The 25642-nt window shown below is 38.7% G+C and overlaps 3 protein-coding genes across 4 annotated transcripts; all 3 read right to left on the reverse strand.

Moving 5' to 3' along the window:
- Positions 1–3510: 3510 nt before the first annotated feature.
- Positions 3511–8322, reverse strand: cd8b (cd8 beta). Its single transcript, XM_028576535.1, has 7 exons — positions 8168–8322; positions 6506–6856; positions 5277–5366; positions 4879–4965; positions 4700–4733; positions 4531–4581; positions 3511–4379 (listed from the first exon to the last, which is right to left on the reverse strand). Exons 1-6 carry the CDS (start codon positions 8220–8222, stop codon positions 4572–4574), a joined length of 627 nt encoding a protein of 208 aa, XP_028432336.1. The 5' UTR covers positions 8223–8322; the 3' UTR covers positions 3511–4379; positions 4531–4571.
- A 5167-nt stretch (positions 8323–13489) lies between these two features.
- On the reverse strand, positions 13490–22219 carry zmat1 (zinc finger matrin-type 1). Of its 2 annotated transcripts, none has more exons than XM_028576127.1 (7): positions 22043–22219; positions 19474–19580; positions 19285–19368; positions 17256–17391; positions 16810–17103; positions 15224–15314; positions 13490–15013 (listed from the first exon to the last, which is right to left on the reverse strand). In XM_028576127.1, exons 1-7 carry the CDS (start codon positions 22179–22181, stop codon positions 14029–14031), a joined length of 1836 nt encoding a protein of 611 aa, XP_028431928.1. In that variant the 5' UTR covers positions 22182–22219; the 3' UTR covers positions 13490–14028. The 2 variants fall into 2 exon arrangements, with proteins under 2 accessions (XP_028431928.1, XP_028431929.1); XM_028576128.1 differs by lacking the exon at positions 22043–22219 and adding an exon at positions 21251–21840.
- Positions 22220–22734: 515 nt separating this feature from the next.
- On the reverse strand, positions 22735–23505 carry gnrh2 (gonadotropin-releasing hormone 2). The gene is made up of 3 exons (XM_028575867.1): positions 23368–23505; positions 23161–23244; positions 22735–22773 (listed from the first exon to the last, which is right to left on the reverse strand). Exons 1-3 carry the CDS (start codon positions 23500–23502, stop codon positions 22735–22737), a joined length of 258 nt encoding a protein of 85 aa, XP_028431668.1. The 5' UTR covers positions 23503–23505.
- Positions 23506–25642: the final 2137 nt, after the last annotated feature.

Consider the following 25642-nt stretch of genomic DNA (forward strand, 5'->3'; position numbering starts at 1 on the left):
GTACTGGCGGTTCCTGGCATTATGGGATATGAAGTTATGAAAAGGAAACCAAGCGCAACAAGAGGACTAAGTAGAAATGGAGAGCTCGGAAATGGAGGAAGTTTGAACACATGCAGGTGCCTGTACACAAATACATGTTATCTTACTGTTAGCATTGCAGATGTGGGTTTCTGGAAATAATTTCCATATTTATACTTACCTTTTGCTAAGAAAAAAACATGTCTAATTGGGAAGTGGGAAAAGTTGATTGTGTTATGTTTGATTTATTCAGAAGAAATAATTCACAGTTTTTTTTTTATCATATGTGAATATACTGTGTGCAGGGTACTCATCCAGCAGACCCTTGTTCAGTTTGTGACTTTTATTGTTAAACGTGTGACAAATTAAACCTTTAAAAATATACGAAAGTTGATCCTGTGAAGCATAAGCTGACATATTACACAATATGTTGTCTACAGGATTTCACCACACGGTATTTGTATTATTCGACATTGTTGCTTTGCATTCACATAAGCAGTTTGTGTCCTTAATATGCTGGTGTGTCTTGTTTCATCATTTAAATGTGAAACTGTTGCATTTTACAGAACCTATCACTGATATATCTGATACGTCTTTTATATGTAATCTTTATAATCATGAACATGAACAAACTATCTCATTTTTAAATGTTTAGTCCCACATTCCACATATATTATCACATATGCCTATGTGAAACTGTGTCTCACATGATGAATTCACAAGTGTCTTTTGTTATATATATATATATATATATATATATATATATATATATATATATATATATATATATATGTATATAACTATACATTAAAATAAAAAATGCTTACAATAAATTGTAGTTACATGTGATTATGCTTCAGTTTAACTGATCTGCCACATATTGCATATTGCATATGCTCCTTTGTCTTTTATGCTTCTGTTGTTCTGAGATGAACTGACTGTTCAGCTGAAATTGTGACAGAAGTTAATGTCTTCATGTACAATTTATTAGTGTAGGGTGTATTTTTGTTTAACATTTTAAACTTTTAAGAGATATGAAAAGCTTTTATTGTTTTCCAGAGGGGACATTTGGTTGTTGCAGCAACACAAAGACAGAAATAAATACAGATAAATAGAGAAAGTAAAAAATAAATAGTAAGGCGTATATAAACAAAAATAGAAGTAAAAAATAAACACTTAACATTTAAACACCAATATTAACATACATATGTTTCTCTATGGATTTAACATGTTAACAGATCATTTTATTTACTATAATGTTATTCTTTTATTATATGCACAAATAAAGAACTACAAATAATGTGGAATATACTTATCAGAGGAAGATGCAGGAAACAACACACACAAAATATATTGTGTACAGTTCTCTACATGCATTTCAGTCTTGTGTGTTAATTATCCACACCTTGTCAACAGCAGAAGTAAATCATATGTATTAGACGTCCTACACATCCACTGCTGACATTTGCATTCATTCATGTTTCCTGGAACTGAAGAACACAAAAGAATTATTTTCTCAAGCATCGACATAGAGTGATTATAAAATACTATACATGCAGTTGTTAAATTATTGGGGAGACCTGGCATAACTCAAGTTGTATGATGCAACAAAATCCTACCATCATAAAGGTTATAATATTCTATTTTCTTCTTTAAAAGGGTTGATTCAACTTTATCGTCTTTTTGGAGGATGCATTTTGTGGTGCTGGTGTACTGTATTGTGTTATACTGACAGCTGGTAACTCTTGTTATCTTGGTTGTAAAACATATAGTAAACAGTTTTACGTGAAAATGAGTGTTGATGAAGCTTTTTTTGTTTGATTTTGTTCATTTAACTTAACCCATGTTGTATTTACAGGAATTCATCAAATGTGTTCCTTTACTGTCCTTATAATTGACTACAATAGTAACTTATGATATAAAAATGAACAAATACATACCCTGTCCCTCCCACACATACACACACACACACACACACACACACACACACACACACACACACACACACACACACACACACACACACACACACACAGTTAAAACCATGGGTTACATTTTACTTGAAGGTATCTACATAAGAGTGACACGACACTTTCATGAACATGTCATAAACATTATAAACAAGTCATAAACATTTATGACATAACACTTATGTCACTAGGTGTCATTTGGTTTTTGTCATGACAAGTTATGGTTAGGGTTAGGGTTAGGGTTCATGTGTTATGACAGTGTCATGTGTTTGTGACAGTGTCATGTCACTCTTATGTAGATACCTTCAAGTTAAGTGTTACTAAACCATGTACACTGTAATCAAACACATTTGGTAATATAATTTTATAATATTGTATTATAGCATATAAAACACACTGTAACAGGAGATGTCTTGAAGTTTTCAGGGTTCACTGTTAAATGGAGAGATGTCAGAGTGAAGAGGCTGCCCATGGACAGGCGCCCCGAGCAGTGAGGGGTTAGGGGTTCGGTGCCTTACTCAAAGGCACCTTAGCAGTGCCCAGGAGGTGCACTGGCATCTGTGCATCTACTAATCCACACTCCCTAACACTATTTTAGATGTCTTGAAGTTTTCAGGGTTTATTTCTTACAGTACTCATTTCAAAAGTGTAACGCTCTTTCTGTCTTTCTCTCTGTCTCACTGTGTCTCTGTCTATGCTTGTGGTTCGGTCTGTGGTATTTTTGTGGTCTTTTTGTTTCAGAGACTAGATGAAGAGCTCAAAGCTGAGCGAAGCGATAGTATCTCAGTGAACACGGCTCTGTCTCTTCTCTCTCTCCAGCACACAGGAAAGGGTCGCGCACACTCCCTGAGACCCGAACAACCACCAACTCAGTCGTTTCTTCACACTCCTCAAACTCACAGGTGTGCATATGTTACTTGTGTGTGTGTGTGTGACACAGAGAGAGAGAGAGAGAGAGAGAGAGAGAGAGACAGCACACACTTTGCTATAAAATGACTTTGTTGCCTGTATTTAGGATTATAACAATAAAGCATGTTGGCACGTACAGGAGGCAGTTTAGCAGAAACTGAATGTGATGCAAGTTTACACATCAAAGGTAAAGGAAGAAACCAAACTCTGTCACTCACCTACTCAACTTCCGCCAAACACAATATTGACAATGGATGTGTTCCAAACCTCTTTCTCTTCTTTTCCATACGCGTGAACAGAAATTGTTTACATGTACGATGCAATATTGCAAGCATTCTGAAACAGGACTTGTTAGTTATCTGAGCACAAGTCAAAGCTTTCACTGGAGACACACACAGCATTTGACCCTGAGGTTATACCTGTATCATTCCTGCTGTTGCAAAGGTGTCCCTGAGCAAGGTGTCAACGCTTTACTAATCTGTGGGTAACTCTACCTTTTGGCATTTATCTAGATGTAACGAGGCACTGAATCATTATAAAAAAAAAGAGAGAATTTTTTTATAGGATAATAGGATAACTTGTATCGCCTATAAAAAGAAGAGTTACCACTTGATTGAAAATATACAATTTTATTGATTAAAGAGAATTATGCTCACAGAAAACCCACTTCACAGTGCAGTTTAAAACAAAACACTTGGCAATACTATGAATAACAAATAAATACTGAAAAGAGAGCAAAAAGCAAATGAACATATACTGTATTTCCATGTAGCTGTTTAAAGATCTATGTGTTTTGTATGTAAATAAACAGATTAGGTGTGGGCTTTGAGAAAAAGTACTGCCGGTTTGGTTTTGATTTAATAATAATAAACTAAAAACCAAAAGCTACAGATCACAGATCTGCTGAAATGAAAAAGCACCTGGATAAATGATGATGTCATCTGCATATTGACAAATCAAAAAATATTATAGAGCAGAAGTTACAACAAAGAGCTTATTATAATTACATGTGGTGAAGCTATTGAGCTGTCTTGTAATATATGTAACAAAATAAAAAAGGCAATATATGAAGAAGAAGAAGACATACTTTATTAATCCCTCGGGGGAAATTCAAATGTTTCACTGTTTATGCACATTACACACACACATGCCCGAAATATACACACATATGCAAACAGGAACTATACAAAAGCATTAAATGGAGAGATGTCGGCGTGAAGGGGCTGCCCATGGACAGCAGTTAGGGGTTAGGGGTTCGGTGCCATGCTCAAGGGCATCTCAGCAGTGTCCAGGAGGTGAAGTGGCATCTCTGCTGCTACTAGTCCACACTCCCTAATGCTATTTTACATGGTTGCTGCTCTTGAAAACATATAACTCTTCTCTGACTGGCGCACATTTCACTGTTAATAAAGGTGACGTCAGCAGAAGGTTGTTGTAAGCAGAGGAGATCTTCAGGGATCACTTTAGGGAGCATTCCAGCTACTGCAATGACAGAGGCAAGTGTTAGTGGATGTGAAAGATTTTCAATATTCATACACTGCATTAACATTGGAAACCACCACACCGGGAAACAGTTTTGTATGGTAAATGTTTTCTATATAAATAAATACAATGACACACATTAGGTACATACTTTGATTCAGAGATTAGCTGTAGATGCAGTGTTTGGGTCATCTATCGCCTCCTTCATGGTGAAACACAAAGAAAGAGATTAAAGTATTGGACGGAATCCAGAAATTATTATTTTTTGATTATACAGAAAAAATAACTGATCTTTTCAACATTTGTAGTAATCTACCTACTTCACAAAGTGGTGCCGACATTTTTTGGGGAGCCCTATAAGCAAAAACGTGTACAAACAAAAGGAAACACTCAGATATACAACCAAATATTTTTTTTAACTCTTACATTTCAAAGCTATTCAACAACTTTGACAACCATTTGTGAGCATAATGTGCTGTATCGACCAAGGACTACTCACGGCTGAAGTAGTACAGTGTGCAGATGAGACCTAGAGCAAGGGCCGCAATAAGTCCAACCAACGGCCACAGAAACAGGGAGCCACAGCCTAAAACAAACATAAATGGTTTTATTTAAATAACTTATAACTTGTTGCATTGTATCGGCAGGTGATATAATCAATCATTAGATAGTTTCTTCTTTTAGTACAGCCGGTTGTATTTACATCATCGCAATCTAGTAAAATGCACAAGATTTGTACTTTTACATTACATATTCACTGACAAAAATGCTTACTGTATATATCAGACACATATAACATCAAATTTGTAAGCAGCAGAGCATCATACTAATTACGCACCACCACAAACGTGCGCATGTGCTATTTTTTCCTTTAAAGAAAAATCCTTAACAACTTACCCTGTGAAGAATTCTTCTTAGAGCAGCGACAAACTGACTTGACTGGTGGTTTGGTTGGTTTTGCCTTAGGAGGTAATGTTGGAGGGATCACTGTTGGATAAACACCAAACAACCATAAAGACAAGTGATGACTAAACAGCAGTGAAGCGAGAGTGTAAAGAGAGAGAATCAAGGAGAACCTAGTAATTTCTGACCTGTTCCCATTTCTCCAGCTTTATCCATCATAAAAAAAACTATCCTGACTAGGATCTCATCAACCAATTCTCTCAACAAATACTGTACATAATGTATGCTGTTTGCCTGCATGTGACTCTCCAGTACAGTCCTATTAGGGCTGTGGACAGTTCAGCTTAAATACATTCACATATTGATGAATAGACGCTACACACGTATCTAAATAGCTATGATACATCTATTGTAAGTATGTCATTTTCATTTTATCCATCATCTGGAAAGGCGGCACCAGCCAGTCAAAAGGAAGTGTTCAACCACAATACAAAGTAACACCTATGAAAACTATAATATTTATCATTCATGCCTGTTACATGTGTATTGTACTGTATCCTATTATTTAATGTATATTCTGTATGTGTGCTGTGTGTCTGATATTTTGCTGCTGTAACACCGTAATTTCCCATTTTTTGGGATCAATAAAAAATAAAATAAAAATAAAAAAATAAGATCTATCTATCTATCTATCTATCTATCTATCTATCTATCTATCTATCTATCTATCTATCTATCTATCTATATCTCTTAACAAAAGCAACAACAGCAGTCACTGTGTTGAGTGCTATCAAGGTTCTCTAGTGTCCACTGAGTCTATGTGGTTGTATAAGACAGCCGCACCGAGGTTTGCAAGACAAACTTTTAAGATTTTGGTCAGAACTAATAACTCCGGAGAAAAAGGATAAACACATCATAGAGTTATAGTATAGTAGTGGAGAGTTATACTGTAAAACATAAGAAGAGAGGGCGACGTGAGACAAACTTCTTTCGATTAACTCAACATGGTACATAGCGGCACATAATTATTTGTAGTCACAATGTCATAGATCACCAGATTTAAATGCAGAGGTTTGGTATAGATTGCACTGAGCCTCTAAAATATTTAGTCCTCGTCTGCCACCTTAATTCAGACAGATGCACTGAAACTCTCACAGCTGCTTGATATTTCACTTCATATTTAACTAATGTAAATGAAGCGCTTGAGATTTCAGCATACAAACCTCCCGGCAGAAGAAGAGTCCCAGGCTTCCATATTTCTTTGTTTTCTTTCCTGCTCTTGAGAACACAAGAATAAATCCCTGCGTCCTCTGTTGTCACATTGATGATGCGTAGCGTAAAGGACGGGCCCTTCGAGAAGAATTTGAATCGTGCCGTGTCCACATTCAACCCATATGTAGGACGTACGATGGTACATTGGCCTAGGAACTCTACTTTGCCGTGGTTGGAAATACTGCGGAACCAGTAGACAGAGTCACAGGAGATGTTAGCGCAGTCACACCCAATATCCTCTGTACTGAGGATCTTGGGATAAAGACTGTTGACGGGTTCTTGCAGCAGGATCTGGCTCGAACCTAGGAGAGGAAATAGAGGGATGTTTGAAATTTCAACAGGCACATGCTTGTACAACTCATTAAGTCCTGTATGGGACTTTAGGGTCATATATTGTTAACAGCCGGGGCTCTAACACACGACAACAAAGTCAAGGCCAAATGCCCAAACTCCCAAGAATTGTGTATTTTCTCAAAAAGGTTACTTTTTTGGATGTCTCAAGACAAATTTTCCATCATTTGGTGTTCAGAAATGTTTAAGGAAAAGCCTTAGGCAACAGCGCATGTGCAGTCTATCCTACTTAACAAAATAAAAACTAATTGTAAAGTTAAAGCACAGAGAAGTACTTGTGCTTCAAGCAAGGCAGAGTGAACAAACATAACTAGAAATACAGCATAGAAACACAACTATCACCAAAAGTGTTGCAAGAATGGAAATGAAGCCAAACTATGAAGAAACATATTTTAAACTCTGTGAAGGTGACACTTTGAAATTGCCAAATAGGAAGACATTTGACTTGGCATTTGATTTGTTTTCAGTCAGGTATGTAGGCATATATATATACCTGTTGCAATCACTAGTCTTATGAAATACCTAAAGGTAAGCAGAAATTCAAAAGCTTCCATTATTCGAAAGGTTAAGGCTCCCTGTTACGTCGTTTGGATGATCATTCCGTTCTGCCCAACATGTATGAAATGCACAAATTGCGTGACGTTCAAGAACACACCAAATTGATTTCATGTTTATCCAACGAGTTTCCCTATACAGTAAAAATATACAATCCATTTCAATGCCTTGATGGAGCTAGGATCTATATAAAAAAAACAAAATAAATGTAAATAAAAAAATGTATATAGACCTAACGCAGAGCACATACAGGTAGTGTATTGTTACCCTCATCATTTATCATCACTGAACCTTTAATCCAGATTGTACACATTACATGGATGTCGTTGCATAAGATCAAAAAATTATACTAGTACAATTGTTTAATTCAGATATATGAAATTATATTAACTGGCAGTTTGAGCATTACAGTTATAACAAATGAACAAAAAAGCTATGGCGTTGTACTTAGTGTGTTTAAACCTTCCGCATCATCTATTGGACTATTAAAAACAAATGTCACCATTCAGCACAGGCTACGGTTATGACTGCATTTAATAAATGTAGACATGATTTAAGTTAAACATCAGACAAGCTTCAGTTCTGAGAGTGGACAACAACATATCCCTCGCTACAGGCCCCTGACTGAGGTATGATGTTGAGAACGCATCAGAACGCCTCAGAACGCCTGAGGCTTACGAAACATCTGAGAAACTTAGTGGTCTTACCTGATGTCCACAGCGATACCGTCAACAGTGTCCACGCCAGCGGCAGCAGAATCATTTTGTCCGGTCTCAAGTGTGTATACCAGCCGTGTCGCTTGACTAATAGCTGAGGGACGGTGCTGATAGTTTCTTTTCCTGCTATCGGTCTGTCAGAAATGATGGGAGGAACTGAGCTGACAGGGCCCTGAGTCGTCAAGGTAACACCCCAGTGTGACACACACACACAGGGCCTATCAGACAGGGCCATACACCAGCCAAGGGACTTACACACACACACACACACACACACACACACACACACACACACACACACACACACACACACACACACACACACACACACACACACACACACACACACACGAAGTTTGAATTTTAAATGTGCATAAAACCTAACAGACAAAGCAATGCTAATCATCTGTCTTGACATTCTTGACTCACTTAAAAAGTACATACATACTCAACAAATAACAATTGTGTTTACCCCTCAGAGATGCGGGTTGTTAAAAGAGAAAGATGCAGTTCAACATACAGTGATCATGACAAACAGCTGAAATTGTGGTGAACTTTTATCAGAACTATGATAGCACATATCAAGCAATAAAGCAATAAAAAAGTTGTTTATTCACAGAGCAGACGTTTGAAGTGCTGTGGTCTCTGCCCAGGTGCGTGACCTAGAGCTCAGCAGAGTTCTACATTATGCAGCTTTGCTGCGGAGCACGGCGAGGGTGCACCAATGTACAGAGCCTAAACTTCAGGTACTGGGAACAAAGGATCAGTGAAACATACCCTAATCCACATTTCTGTAGATTACTGTTAGATATTCACTGGTGCGTGTGTGTGTGTGTGTGTGTGTGTGTGTGTGTGTGTGTGTGTGTGTGTATACAGCTTTTCAGTTCTTTATTATCACTTATTTAACTTTGCATAAAGTATGGGGTATAAAATATATCAAGACACAATTAAGAAAGCACTACAACAAAACCCGGCTCGATTTCTGTGTGACAAACTGACGCAAAGCATTTTGTCAAAACAAATCATATTCATTAATATTATCGCTTATCTTCTGTTAAAAGCTACATTTGTTTCAATTCATTAAGGAAAAAATGCAGTAAAAAAGTTCAATAGTGAAATCCTTCATTGTCAATTATTCCAACAGACTGAACATATTTCTCAATTAGTTTAACAAACTGAATATGTTTAATATTTAGTATGGCATTTTTGTCCTCTGAATTTCTCCAGTTGATAATGAATGTCCCCAACTCATTTCTTTTTTGTGTTAGGCCTATACATGCTTAAAAATATCAAATGACGACATGTACTTCCTAAATTTCCTAATGACGTAGAAGGTAATTTCGGCACAAATCTATTATAGGCCCCAACTGTCTTCATTCTGTCCTTAGTGATAACGCAGGGGTGACAGATCGATGTGTACAGTATGCATGCATGCCAGTTCAATTTCATTCGCCACTTACTGACACGACACATGAAAAAAAGACTTTTAGAAACACCTGACTTTGGAACGAGTCTGTTAGGGCTGCAACTACAAATTTTTTTCTGCATTGAGTAATGTGTCTAATAATCGATTAACCATGTCAGAAATCAGTGAAAAATGACCATCGCAATCTCCAAGAGCCTAAGGTGACGTCTTCAAATTGTTGCCAAATATCAGTCAACAAAGGCACTTTATTTACAATGATATAAAACAGAGAAAAGCAGCATTAATGGCATTTTTGCACAAGTGAGAATAAACCGGGTTATCCAAATTTGTGTCAATGAATTGTCTAACAACTGAAAAATCGATTAATAAACTGGTAGTTTTAGCATTAAAATTTGTATGTGGATATTCCAAAGACTGAGGCTGACACTGTCTTTTCATCAAGCCTGAACCTGAATATGTGAACAATATTGCGATTTATGAACAGCAATGACTTACGGAGGTACGCTGCATTAGAAAGTGCCGAGGAGGAACTGAAGATTTTGTTGCAGTTGATATCTTACTTAAAAACCAAATTTTATGTTCTTTACTCCACATTAAAAGTAATACGTCCCATTTATTGGCATTTCTAGTTATTTTGCCATTCTGCCCTTAAAATGAGGACTGACTGTCCAAATGTCGGATTATCCTCAGAACTGCCTTAATAAAGAGGATTTTCTGGCCTTGGCTAGTTGTTTTATTGTTAACCTAATTTGCGCTTAAAGAGTGTTTTCTGTGGAATTTTTTGTCTCAGGATTATTTTGTGTGTGCATGAAAGGTTAGGGTGTAGAAAGGTCTGGTGGGGGTCTTAAAGTAAGAGGATGTGGGTACCCTATAGCTCTACGGGGGTCGGAGACTCGAGCGAGACAGGGAACGAGACCACAGGATTCTTTGAAAACAGGAGATCTCAGGGGGCTTCAGAGCTGCTAGTTACACATCGCTGAGCTATCAAGCTTTTGTTGGTCTGACTGCTCCGAGTCAAAAGCAGCCTGCAGAGAAGTTTGCCTCTTATTTCATTTCCCTGCCCCTCTCATCAGCTATTTTTTAGTTTAGTATTTTCAGATAAGACACTTCATGTCCATATTATTGTAAGCGTCACAGATTTAAGAGTTTGTTTGATTGTCATTGGCAGCAACGTTTTAAACAAATACTATTTAAAGTCGAGACCTCCATTCAGAATGTTTCGCTCGTTCACGTTTCCTCTGCTATCCACACCGGTACCTTGAACAGTAACCAAGCTGACATTGAAGTTTTTTCAACAACGACTTAACTTTAAAACTCACTACGAGCTGCGTGCATGTTTTTGATGTATAACACTATTTTGGCTTGAATCTTGTGTTCTCCTGTTCCAAAGAGTCACATATTGCGCACCATTCTGCTCTCAGGATCAGCAATAAACCACACAAATGCCAGACTCTACAGTTAGTCCACGCACTGTAACACATCTTAAACAAATGTTTTTTTTAAAGATATTTAATCTGCAGGCCTGTTTGAGCAGGTTTTTAGTCGGTTATCAGAGTCCATAGTGCAAGCTAACCTAAAACCTGAATCTTCTGGAAATCTAGTTTTTAACATAGCCAATTAAGCCCTCTGTCAATTCATGAAGCTGCCTTAGATAGAAACTTGCGAAGCACTTACTGATAAAGTTTTGCAATGTGGTCCAAATAACAGCACGCATAAGTATGCTGTGCCAATAAGATCAAACAGAGTCTGGTCCAGCCTAGGCATTTACACTGTTCAGGACCTATTTAGAAATATGTTCTAAATAAAAAAAGCTATATTTTGAGTGGATCCTTATGAGTCAAGAGGACAGTTGGAAATTGGAATTAATTGCAACAACTTTGCCTTTTTTCAGTCACATTTAAATACTGTAGACTGCCTTTGTTCAATTCTTCAGACTGCATCTGAACATAAATTTTGAAGTTTGTAAAGAGCTGTCCTCATTTGAACCTTTGCACCTGTCTGACCCCAAATACTTTGTGAGCTGCTAGGATGTGCAAATCCATCCATAACACATGCAGACAATGCACTCTAGACTAGGGCAATGTCAACTCTTATTTTTTCAAAATAGTTTTGATGTGCAACAGACAACTTATTATACAACCCCAAAATCAGAAAAAGTTGGGACAGTACGGAAAACGCATAAAAGAAAGTAGTGATTTCTAAATGTACTTTGACTTGTATTTCATTGCAGACAATACAACAGCACATAATGTAATGTGTTCCTCATGATTTTTATTGTTTTTCAAAAAAAAAAAAAAAAAAAAAAATTCCTATTTTGGTTCTTGCAACACATTTCAAAAAAAGTTGGAACAGTAAAGTATTTACCACTTTGTAATGTTGCCATTCCTTTTCACAACACTTAAGACGTTTAGGGACTGAAGACACCAAGTGATGAAGTGTTTCAGGTGTAATTTGTCCCATTCTTGCTGCAAACAAGTCTTAAGGTGGGCAACAGTACGGGATCTTCGTTGTCGCATTTTTACGCTTCACAATGCGCCATACATTCTCTATTGGAGACAGGTCGGGACTGCAGGCAGGCCAGTCAAGTACCCGTATCCTTTTCCTCCGCAGACAGGACTTTGTAATGTGTGCAGAATGTGGTTTTGCATTATCTTGTTGAAATATGCATGGACGTCCCTGGAAAAGAGGTCTTCTTGAAGGCAGCATATTGTGCTCCAAAATCTCTAGGTACTTTTCAGCATTAATGGTGCCATCACAGAAGTGCAAGTTACCTTTGCCAAGGGCACTGACACAACCCCATACCATGACAGGCCCCGGCTTTTGGACTTGTTGCTGGTAACAGTCTGGATGATCCTTTTCTTCTTTGGTCCGGAGTACATGGTGTCCATTTCTCCCAAAAAATACCTGAAATACTGATTCATCTGACCACAGTACACGTTTCCACTGTGCGATGGTCCATCCCAGATGCCTCCGAGCCCAGAGAAGTCGACGGCGCTTCTGGACACTTAACATAGGGCTTCCTTTCGGCACAGTACAGTTTTAACTGGCATTTGTGGATGTAACTACGTATTGTGGTACTTGACAAAGGTTTGCCAAAGTAGTCCTGAGCCCATGTGGTGATATCGCTTATAGATGAATGACAATTCTTGATGCAGTGCCGCCTGAGGGATCGGAGATCACGGTTGTTCAGCTTAGGCTTGCGCCCTTGTCCTTTACGCACTGAAATTCCTCCACATTCCTTGAATCTTTTAATTATGTTACGTACTGTTGAAGGTGAAATAAGCAAATGTCTTCCTATATTTCTTTGAGGAACATTGTTTTTAAACATTTCAATAATTTTCTCACGTATTTGTTGGCAAACTGGCGATCCTCGGCCCATCTTTGCTCCTAAAGGCCTAGACCTTACTTGGATGCTGCTTTTGTACCAAATCATAATTACAATCACCTGTTGACATCATCTGTTTCAAATCACATCATCATTTAACCAATTTACCTGATTACTAGCCCTAAATTGCTCTTGTCCCAACATTTTTTGGAACGTGTTGCAGGTCTGAATGACAAGAAAGGATGTATATTTACAAATTAAATTAAGTTGACCAGGCAAAACATGAAGTATTTTATATATATATATATATATATATATATATTGTCTGCAATGAAATACAAGTCAAAGTACATTTAGAAATCACTACTTTCTTTTTTTATTTGTGTTTTCCATACTGTCTCAACTTTTTCTAATTTGGGGTTGTAGTTGTATCATTCCATTATTTACAACATACACATTAAACCTGTCTAGGCCATCAGAGATGAACTCTGATAAGCTTCTTTCAACTTGTGCCTCTGAGTTAAAGCACATAGCTTAAAGAAAAATAATGACTAAGCTTCTAACATCTATAAGCTTTTATTTGCTTTACTGATGCTCTGAATGAAGCTCAACAGTGCCAACCACAGGCTGCTAAAGGGATCACAATCTATCAAGTCCTTGCCAGAAGCACAAATACAGCAACATATTGATGTATTAAGAGGTCAAGAGGACTTCTTGATAATCCAAAAGATAGGCAAAAAAATAAGACATCTTAAATATTACAGCCAACAGCTAATAAAGATGTGCAAATTAATTCAATCTAAGATATTAATAAGTGTCGTAGTGAAAAATAAAGCTATTATAGTTGTGGATGTGTTTAAGAAACCCCTCCAAATGCAATTCTTTCATTCCTTACAAATACAAGTTGACTAAACATGGCTAGCCAGCTAGCACGTCTATGGAGAACAACACTATGGGGCTGTCAGAGCAGATAGTAAAAACTCTTTTGTTAACTGCTATAAAGATTATTTTAACATAGACTGTTTATGAGAAGTCATGCTCATGATAACTTAATGTTTTGCCTAAATGTCAGCAGACAAAGTTTAACAGGGCCTTCTGAGTTTAACAGCCCAGGATGGAGTCATCCCACAGCTTCTCCTCCTCTGTCCTAGTGTCTACTTTCTCCTTTGTTTTCTTCTTCTCTTTCCTGTATTTAGGTTTGGCATGCTTGTCCTGTCCATCTTCCCCATGCTCAACATTTCTTTCAGCCTGAATATGCACGTCAGTCTCTTTTCTATTGCCCATCGTGTCTTCTGGCATTAAATTGTCCATCACCCTTTCCCCTCCTTCCGCCTCAGAGTCCTCCTCCCGGGATTTCTTTTCTCGCCTTCTCCGCTCGCCGTGATTTTTTCGCTTTTTTCTCCTCCTCTCTTGCTCTGACTCTCCAGATCCCTCTCTTCTCCTCTCTTCTGAGTCATTATCTCTTTCCCTCCTCCGTCGCTTCCTCCTCTTCTCCTCCTTGTCTGAGTCCTCATGTCTTGCCTTCCTGTCTCTTTCCTTCCTGGATCTTCTAATCCGTCTCTTTCCTCTGCGTCTGTATTCACTGTCGTCACTGTCACTTGTGCTACTGCTATAGGAGGAGGAGTAAGATGATGAAGTAGTATACGAGGAGGAGCTTGACTGCTTCCTGTGCCTCCTTCTCTTTGTGGGCCGACTAGTGAACAGTGGAGAGTCTGAGCCTGGGAGGACTGGAGGAGGGCAGCTGTAATCCCAGCCACGGGACGGCCAGGCAGGGCCCTCGTACGGAGGACGCCACCCTTCAACTGGATAGTAACAGCCGGGGCGGGGGTGATGAGAAGGGTTAGAGGTGGGAGGGAGGTTGGGCATAGGTTTGTTCAGTTGTATGATATCCCCCGTGTTTAATGCTTCCTCCTCTTCTTCTTCTTCCTCCTCATCCTCTTTTTGAGTGTCACCCAGAGGGAGGACTTGACTGGCCTTGGGGATGATTCCACGCACCTTCTGAACCTGAATGTAATCTGCCAGTTCATCTGCAAACGTGTTGTAGTCTTTTTGTTGGGATTTGCACAGATCAACAACCTTCTTCTCCCTGGTCAAGAACATGTAAACAGGAATTAGGATGCTATTCAATTGGTGTAAGTATCAAAGAAGTCACTTAATAGAGCTTTCATTTTGCCAAAGATCTAGAAAAACAAGTTGAAGTACAGTATAGCAGTGATTACATTTTAAGTGCAGTATAAATTATGACACAATGACAATGGACATGAAGTGTTTGTCAGGAAATTTATCTTGATCTTACCTAATCTGGTGTTTGTTTCCCTGCATGTGGGCCTGGTACATCTGCACAGAATTAAATTGCACGCTACACATCTGACACATCAGGGAGTCGGCTGTAAATAACATAGAGGTGGGAAAGGAGGCAAGACAGCATCAGTGATCACATTTTATTATTTACAGCACAGCACAATGTTTCACAAACTGTGATCCAGAACATGAATGTTGAGACAGTGGATGAATATAAACATTTACGAACCATCATTGACAGTAAATTATCTTTTGAGAGCAACACAGATGCTGCCTGTAAAAAGGCCCAACAGAGACTTTTCTTCTTGAGGAAGATGAAATCATTCAGCGTGTGCAGGACTCCGATGACTTTGTTCTACCAGTGTTTTATTGAATCAGACTTGACATTTTGTATTTTGGTGTGGTATAGTGGTCTTCCAATGACCAATAAGCGTGAGCTAACAAAGCTGGTAAATGTAGCGTCTAAGGTGGTTGGGGTACAGCTATCACAGCTGCAACATATATATGAAAAACGGGTCAGGGGTAAGGCTAACCAAATTTTAAACTGCCCTGACCACCCACTCTTTGGGAGTTTAATCTGCTCCCCTCAGATCGCCGTTTTACGGTGCCTATGTTAAGAACTAAAGGTGCCAGGGATTCTTTTATTCCTGTGTCTATTAGGAACCTGAATTCACTTGAGTGACATCTTTTGAAATTTTTATACAGTAAATGTAATTTATTTATTAATTTATTCCCGTCATTGTTCATTATAACATAGTGACCTGTGTACTGTCCAATTGGATTCTGTCATTGGTTTTGGGGAAGGAGTGTCTCCATTGACGGTGTTAATGTGTGTCCTGTGTTGTGTTTATAATGTTGCTGACATGTGTATGTGTTTTTCTAGATATCCTGCTGCTCACCAAATTTCCTTTTCTAAGGATAAATAAAGTGGAACTTGAACTTGGTAAACGGCGCTACAGATCACAAATTCTGATGGGTCACAGATTTCGGCATAAAACCGGAAAAGCCTGTGTTAGTGTATCCAGCCAGGTAAAGGGTAACAGTAGATTAATTTTTATAGGCCTAATTGTATTCTAATTGTACTTCAGAAGTTATCTGCTGTAGTTCTGGCTGATACTGGGGCGGTGCCATCATAAAAAAGAAGGATATTAAACGAAGAACAACTAAAAGCTAAAAGGGAAAGTAAAAGACGACGGGCGAAGAGTGTGTGCGTGACAACAGCTTTTCATTAAAAACAACAATGGCGGTCGTGATAGACAGATGGTTCATCCAGTCACCTGAACAGGTGATGCAAAGATAACGTTGTCGGTAGCCTAACTGTACTAACGTAACGGTTACAAACAGGCTCTGTAACGAACGACACTCTTACAGATTCTGTGTTGTGTTTTTAGCTGAGCTGGACCAGAGAATATTCGGGTAAAACAGTTGCACGATGTTGTTTTGCCCTCATTGTTCTCTGTGTAGCTTGTTGGAAGTGATATAATGTGGCGTTTTATGTGGAGTGCGCACTGCGCCGGACTCCTGGGGTCTGATGCCCTTTGTATTATTACTGCTTTGCGGACAGCCAGGAGCGTGTGTTACCTTGTTGGACATCGTCTCCGAGCTCTTTGAGCAGCTCCTGTCTAGCCTGATTCCTCTGGTGTTTGCGTCCATTGTAGTGCTGCAAAGCCATTTGGGGATTGTTGAAGGAAGCAGCACACAGGGCACAGTACTTGTTAGGGTCCTTCAGATCAACCTCTGTGCTTGGGGTAGTTGTGGTGGCTGTTGGGTCCAGAAGATGCTCCATGCTACCTTTTGGGGCTGATTTCTGGTCAGCATCATCAGGATCCCGAGTCAGACTTGGTAAAGTACGCACCTCCGTGTATCTGTCTATAACTGCAACGAAAAATCATCAATTTAAGTTAATTTGGGTTTGAGCTAGCTTAAGCAGAGAGTTAAATCATACTGTCGACAGAATTTACTTTTAACGTGTAAATATTAAAATTCAGATCACTACAATACGTTTCCATCACACAACCCACACTTGCCTGGGGGCTGAATGCCTTGTTTACGAAGATTTTTTGCATGGACTTTGCCTTCATAGTGTGATCTTGCCACCACGTGGGAACTAAACACCATGTTACACAGCTCACAGAAATGGTCCTTATTAGTAGTCATGATCCGCTGCAAAAAACAGCCACAAGACTTGTCAAGAGACAGATATATGCTTCTTGACAAAGTATGTAAACTGAAAACAAAACAATGAATAAAGAACGAGAACATCTTCTCTGTGCACCTCTCTCTTATGTGATCATATTTTATAAAGAAGGATATCACTAAAGCTACGGCCCTTATTAGAATGCTTACCATGAAATGCTTGCAGCATTATGGTTTAGTAGCGCAGTGCCCGTTGAAAATGTGCCTGTTTGGAACGGGCCAATTGCTTGGCCTGTGGTATTGCTGCTTGTAGAATTCTTCTAAACCAAATTGAACCCCAAAATTACTTAAAGAAGGACCCCAAACCACTTAATATGCAACTCCACTGTATAGCCTATTACTGACTTACAGTGTACTTCTAAATTAGAGGACATTGTGCTACTATATTTACCTGCAGATTATGAATGTAATCACAAAATATCACAATGAAAATGTGGAGTAATCAGACATTAGTGTCATGGACTCATGGCAGTGTGCTACCCACCCGGCCCGTTATGAGAGCTAATCAGCACATATCTGCGTTCATCAACCACCAGAACTGGACCGTATGTGTGTGTGTGTGTGTGTGTGTGTGTGTGTGTGTGTGTGTGTGTGTGTGTGTGCGCGCAGAGAGAGAGAGAGAGAGAGAGAGAGAGAGAGAGAGAGAGAGAGAGAGAGAGAGATGTCTCGTGTCGTATGATCGTTCATTTAACATTTCAGCAGAGGTGTTCATTTCCATACAGGTTTAGTGGCTTGACAGTTAACGGTGAAGTAGGGGATTTGATTCACGGGGTATTTTGGCGACGGTAATGTTATTAGTGTTGTAAGGTAGCAGTAGACTTAAAGGTCCCATGGCATGAAAATTTCACTTAACATTAATATGAGTTCCCCCAGCCTGCCTATAGTCCCCAATTGGCTTGAAATGGTGATAGGTGTAAACCGAGCCCTGGGTATCCTGCTCTGCCTTTGAAAAAATGAAAGCTCAGATGGACCAATCAGGAATCTTCTCTTTATGAGGCCATCAGGGGGAAAGGTTACCTCCCCTTTCTCTGCTTTGCCCGCCCAGAGAATTTGGCCAACCCATGAGAGAGAGAGAGAGACATCATGGCTTTCAGACGAGAAAAGTGGCAGCTGGTCAAGGCCACACCCCCACCCTCCACCTTGTCCCCCCTCTTTCCTCCTCAATAGCTACAGACACAGAAATGGCACATACTAAGGAAAGCTCATTGTGGGACTGGTTCTAGTGGCTGTAATTCTGCACCTAGGCTGAATTTCAGGAAAGAGACTTCAGATACAGTATTAGGGGACCATTAAGGTCTATATATAAGCATCCAAAGAGCACCATGTCATGGGACCTTTAATTAAGCTGGGGTGAGTCTGATGAAAACTGATGTGTCTGCCCGGTTCAATTTTCTCGCATTGCACAGCGCTGTGAAGGAATAATCTCTGAGATTACGTTATGTTCTGCCAGCTCACAGCAATTAAATACAATTGCAGGAAAATACTCCCCCCCGCTGTTGTAAAGTGTTCTGCATGTGGCGTCTGCGTGTGATGTGCAGGTTACCTTCCCCCCCAACATGGACACACGTATACAGATATGTCTCGCTGCCACTTGTTGTCTCTAGCTGGTTGTGCTTTTGCATTTCTAATCCAAACGTCAAATTTGGCACTGCACTTACTCGTGCCCGTAGCAAGACACCTGTCAAGTTTGAAATCCATTGGACTAACGGTTCGAGAGATATGCGCATAACACACAGACAGACGTTCCTGCAATTTATAGATAGAAGATAGATAGATGTTGATTCTTCTGTCATTGTTTAATGTTACAGATTAAAGATTGCACCTACATGTGAAGTGTAAAATGTCTAAATGACTGCTAACCTGGGGTGCTGTGGACTCTTTGTTCATCTTTTCGCCTCTCTTGGCCTGCAGGTACACCTTGAGTCTCTGAGCGTGTTTTTTTCCCTGCAGTGGGGGATACGGGAGACATTATTACAAAGGCTCTGACCTTGCGAGGGCAATAAAACTGAACCGCAGTTCCATGACTAATGCCTGGAAAGTAGCACACACCTCGTAGTGGGACAGCCGCTGAGAATCAAAGAGCAGCACAGCCTCACACACATGGCAGTAGTCGTCGGTGAGGAGAGCCTTTAGTAGCTCCTCTTCACTCGTGTCTCCTGTGTGGCAGTATATACTCACCGTTACAATTGAGCCAGAATGGAAGATTATTTGAGCATGATGAACAAACAACAGGCTATATAATCAACATATTATATTACAGTTATTCATTAATTCATTGTTCACTTACACAGTTCTATATAATGCAAACCTATATTAGATAACATACAGTTAAACTACTTAAAAATCAGACTGGTGCTTTTGTGCCTTATTTATTTTAAAATATGAAGACAAATTACTTGACTTTTGAAAAATTAAAAGCTGCAGAATTAAATGCTAATTCCTACAATTTCCATTGTCTGAATGTGAGAAAGGTCTCATTCAACATTCAAAATCAGTTTGTCTTTGTAGGCCAGGAATTCTGCACATGACAAAAGTGAGAAAGAGATGCACCCATCCCCTTAGACCATATTTAAAGCAAGATGTTATCCATTGTATAACATTATATATACACATATGTATTAAAGGATTATTTGGGACAGCAGTAAACTAGGTCCTTACAATAATTAAAATTCCTAAATTGCCATAAAAATTGCTACTATTATTCAAACTCAACACTTCATATCCTACAGTTCGATACAACAAAACCACACTTGTAGCATATTGCTAACATGGGAGAAAATTGTGGTTTCATGCTTGAGTAAATTAATTATACTTAGTCAATGTCTGTCTAATAAATATTAATTTTTCATTGCAGTTCTGCATTGATGCAGCCTTCTCATGCAGGAAGAGGTCAGCCGCTTTGCCATGATCGCATCAATAAAGTATATTGTGCTCTGCTAATTTTCACTTGAAACTAAATGTGTAACATCTTGCAACAACACTATGGATGAGTATTATTCATAATAGCTCAACTGTATGGGGAAAGATTTGGTAATGAGTCTGGCTATCTTTCCAAAACTGCTGTTTGTGAATTTTCATGTTTAGATATTATATTCAAATGAAATCAATAAACAGGAACTGAGATGTTACTGTGACACTCAATCTGTTTACATGCTTATGGCAATTATTAATACATCTTCATAATTTGTATGGTTCGACACAATATGCTGTATTGAGCTAATCAAAGGACATGACTGGTGGCGACTGAAAATTTGTAAATAGAGCTGAAATAATAATTTGATTACTCAAATAGTCAGTCATAAAAATATACTGATTTTAAATCAATTGTCTTATATTAATTTATTCAGTAAAAAAAATATTTGTTATTGTCTCAAATGCAAGATGTGCTCGCTTTTGTTTTATATACACAATATAATTGTACATTATATATTTGATTCTGATAAATTTTCACTAAATAAATCACTGACCAATTATCAAAAACTACTGTTATATTAATCAACACTGAAATGACCATTGCAGCCCTATCTAGTGTGAAACTGAGGTTATGAAAAATAAGGCATTGGAATAAAGAGCTATGTAATACTTTCAAAATATCTTGAGTTCCAATACTAGTATGATGGCAGAATTGTAACTTTCTCCAATGTAATGCAGTACAACAATTATGCACTAAAATACAGCATTTCCCTCTGTAGCCTATCTATGTAAAATATATCTATAGCTCAAATAAACTAAGCACTGCCATGAGGACAATAATGCACACTTTGATATGTAAAGCTACAGCCCGAAATATTCATGTCTGCGGATACATTTCAAATACTGTACTTACCAAATGATAATCACAGTAGCAGTTATCAAGAGAACAGAGATTGTGGGTACTGTATCTCAACGTTATATGTTTGAATATGAGATTTTCTATTCACACCCTTATCTTGAGAGTTTTAGTATTCTACTGGTAAGCGAGACCACCAAGTGCGGGACAGATGGCCATTTTAACGTCAGTCTGAGAGCCTTCAAACTCACCACCAACCTGAAATTACATATTTTTACGCAACTACATTTTAGACTGTACATTTTGCCAATAGCTAGTGTATTGCAGTCCATTGCTTTGACTAATTCAAGTTACCAGCTGTTGCCAGAGAGATGATCCAATTGAATGTCACCCATACCCAATGGTAAAGCTAGTTATTGGTTGGCCTCCGCTACCAAAACATGCTAGCTGCCCAACCAGCTAGCTAACCTTAACCACTGGTTTGTGACTGGCGTTAGCTGCTTGGGTTGGGGCTGAGTTTGCAGACACTAGTTCGCAACACAATTAGCAACTGGCCAACTATTTCCGGACCTCGGAAGACGAGCAACCTCTTGACTTTGTATGGTTTCACTATTAGTGTGGTCAAAGGATTTCGTGGGCGATAGCTTTTACGAGTCATGTACGCACGAACCGGTTTAACTCCAAAGGTTACAGCTAACGTTATATAGTTGACATTAGCGCATTTAGCTAAGAAGCTAAATCAGCTCATTCGATTGTCGAGCTGGCTAGCCAGTTAGCTAAAAAGCTAACGTTGGCTCGGCATTAGAGGACACCATACGGCTGCATTTTCACGTTCTAGACAAAACTCACCTTTAACCTGGGTACTATCTATTTTAGTGTTTATTACTTTGTCAGCATCTGTGACAGAAGCCGCGTTAGGGGTACTAGTAGTGTTATTTAGAGCGTCTGACTTCGCAAGCAGCGGAGTACAGACACTTTTGCCGTCCATGTTTTGCCCTACGGTTTGGTTCTTGCGCAGTGACGTCACGTTGGTGTTTGCTGTGAAGGAAAATCCTGCCTGCATGGATGTGTTATACATCTATGGATAATCTTCTTTTTACAGTCACTGGGATAATCCTTAGAAAAGTATAATTTAAATGTCATACAAAATGATCATTTGCGAGACACAGCCTATAAAACCACTGGGTTAATATATGTATTTCATTTTTTTTTATTGAATGTAGGTATCCCCATGAAAAAACTAATTGAAAAATTATCAAAATATAGCCTATTTGATTGATTTTTTACCATACACATATAGACAATCTTGGACATAAAAAATGAAAAAAGTTCATATCAAAATAGATACTTTATTTTGGGACATTACAATGTCAACATTTGTTTGCCACAGGGAAAATCAATGTATGTTGGAAAACAACTTTACTGACAAACATAACAAATAGAAGAGGTCAGATGATCAACATAAAGCTGTTTCACGTCAGGAAAAGGACACTGAAGAAGAAGGTCCACCAGGTAGAAAAGCAGTGTAGAGTGGAAAGTTGTCACTTTTTCTTCTGGAGCTCTCTGGCTAAAGCATCCAACTGTGAAAGGTGATACATGAGAGTCAGATACACTATACTTAATAGACTTAATAAATAGCTATACTACAACTTCTGTGTTTGTGTGAAGACACATTCTTGTAAAGACAAAACAGATTAAGACTCCCTGTGCTGTAGAGTAGATGATGTGATTATATTATCTTGCTCCAAATTTGTATACGAAAAACATTGATCATGTGTTGATCAAAGAAATTATATTGACATGGGTTTTATATTTGGTAAATAACACATTAGCTATTGATCAGCTAATTACCTATCTACCATAACTGGTTAGCACACCCCTTTGATTACAGTGGGACATTAGGCAGCTCATATTACTTTTATTTATTCAACCTGCAGCACTGGATAGGGTACCATTAGTTCACTTACAATAATGTTTCTCAGAATACTCCTCCTCTGGGGTCTCAAGTAGCTGCATTCTCCTGCCTCACACAACTTAATCTCCTCTGAAATCTAAGAAACAAAGAGAGTGAGATCCAGAATATGAGAGAATAGTAAAGAGGTGAAGAATCTCTTCAATCTTAACGGGAAATGTTCACTGAATGAGAAAACTGGCACACAAACACTGATCCTGACCTCTGACGTGCCGAAAGAGTCCAGCTCTCTCTTGCCTCCAGGGTACCAACCATGGGACCAGTGCTGGCCGTTGGACAGCTGAGCCCCCACACATAGCAGCAGCCCAAACAGCAAAACCAGTCGAGACACACACATGGTATTCTCACCTGAAGGCAAAGATGGACACTCGATTGGCTCTGACTATAAGAGGCTATTATCTTTGATTCTTTGGTATTTAACTTAGAAAAACAAATACATTTGCAAAGCGTTTAAATACCATATTATATTTTCCATCATTAAAATTTGGAATATAGTTTTTGTGTAGCAGAAAGATTGAACTGAAAAGGCATCCTTGATTTAGCTTCTCCTGCAATAAAAACTCAACAGAATAGACCATACTGTAAATAGGGTAGAAGGGTCTGTCACCACAAAGCTCTAATTATTTTTGCAATAATATCAAAACACTTGGGCTAAGATATAATAATGCTATGAGTTTTAACATTTAGACTGAATTATTAATTTTTTTCTTCTCCATTTTGCTCTCATTTGACGAGTAAAAAAGTAAAATGCTTGCTTGCGACAAATCAGCTAAACACGTTATTGCATTTAGAACAACATTGTTACATGGGATATCATTTCAGGGATTTTAATAAATAGACAGTTTTCCCCAACTGTGACAATTATAGATACATGGAGTTCTTAGGACAAAAGTTAAACTGCTGAACTAAAATCTCAATTATTAAAATATCAAATCTTCAGGTCTCCAACAACATTCATTGTCATATTTATTCTAATATTTCCAATGCCTACTTCAGACTGAGCACAGTAAAACTATGTAGAAGTGTAAGTAAGCATCCTTACCTTAGTCTCACAACGTTATCACTACAGGTGTCCGTTGTCGTACTGCCAGAAGCTCACTCTGCTAAAGGTATCTCACAGTTTTACAAGTGTATTACTGTAGAGATTGTCTTCAAACTCATCCTCCTCCTCAATATATGTACCCCTCCCAACTCACATTTCCATTATCATTCCCTAATTGCCCCGCCCATCACTGACCCCTTTGGTCCCTCTGTTCCCAGTGGTGAAATGACCGGTCCCTGGGGACAAGAGGTCCAGAAGACATGGCCAATCCAAATTATCACCTGCAAACAGCACTGACAGCCCTGGGATGCTCATCTGCTCGCATACATCCCCCTAATCCACGTCCAAATACTCTCACTCTGGCTGAATAACAGATTTAAGTCATTTAATTAGAAGAATAATAACAAACGGAACCATTCACAATTTCTCAGGTACATTAAAGCACAGACTTAAGGAAGTAAAATATGGAAAATGTCTCAAAAGTGCTATTTAATGCATACAATGTATAGAGTAAAAGTAGAGGGCCTGAAAATGTGTGCTGGGGTTTCATAGCCTAGTTTCTGGCTTCTATAGTCTGGGCCCTGACGACATTTATGTCCATCTGATAGTATTTCACCGTATCGCTTAGATCAAAGTACAGTAGGTGCTTGTCAGAATGTAAAACTCACGATTATTTAACACGATTACTCGTTGACTTCTGGAAAGATGTTGCAATTATTGAACTTAAAAAACTGTGGAAAAAGTTAAATAAATAACAGTAAAAAAAAAAACACACACACACACACACACAACTGTGAAATTTGCCTTAATACTTTTCCTATTGAAACTTTATTTTTTCATTCAGAACACGAGAAAATATTTACTTGCAAAACGTAATGAGCTAAATAATTGTTTTTCTCAATTATTCTGTTTTTTGTGATCATTGGGAGCCAAAATCATAAATTCCGATTAATTGCACAGCCCTAGATCCAATTTCCTCTTTTTTTGCACCTGTTTTGACCACAGTGACCCACCACATCCTCCCTTCAACCCTGTTGACCCTTCCGTGTCAGGGGAAACAGGGGCATCTGATGACACGGGAACAAACACAGTGGATTCCTGTCCAGGCCACTGACGAGGAAAGGTATTTTAGATGCAGAACCAGTTCTTACTCAGGAAGTGACTGACAGCGTGACATGTTGACTCAGTTTAACTGCCACCTTGAGCGTTGTGACACAGGGCTGTTTGGTGCCACTGATTGGTTGAAGCGAGATTACTCCAAGATGAATCACCGATGAGACATGACCACCTGTCAATGTGAAGCAAGAGTAATTACCTTCAGAAGTATGTGAATGAACCTTTACAAATGTTGCATATACTCATAGGTGGTTGTTATCTGCACTTTTTTCTTCTTCTTGTTAATAGTGTAGCACGTGAAGGTTTAACATCAGAGGTC

The sequence above is a fragment of the Perca flavescens genome, chromosome 4, assembly GCF_004354835.1.
Source record: "Perca flavescens isolate YP-PL-M2 chromosome 4, PFLA_1.0, whole genome shotgun sequence".
Classification (NCBI taxonomy): Eukaryota; Metazoa; Chordata; class Actinopteri; order Perciformes; family Percidae; genus Perca; species Perca flavescens.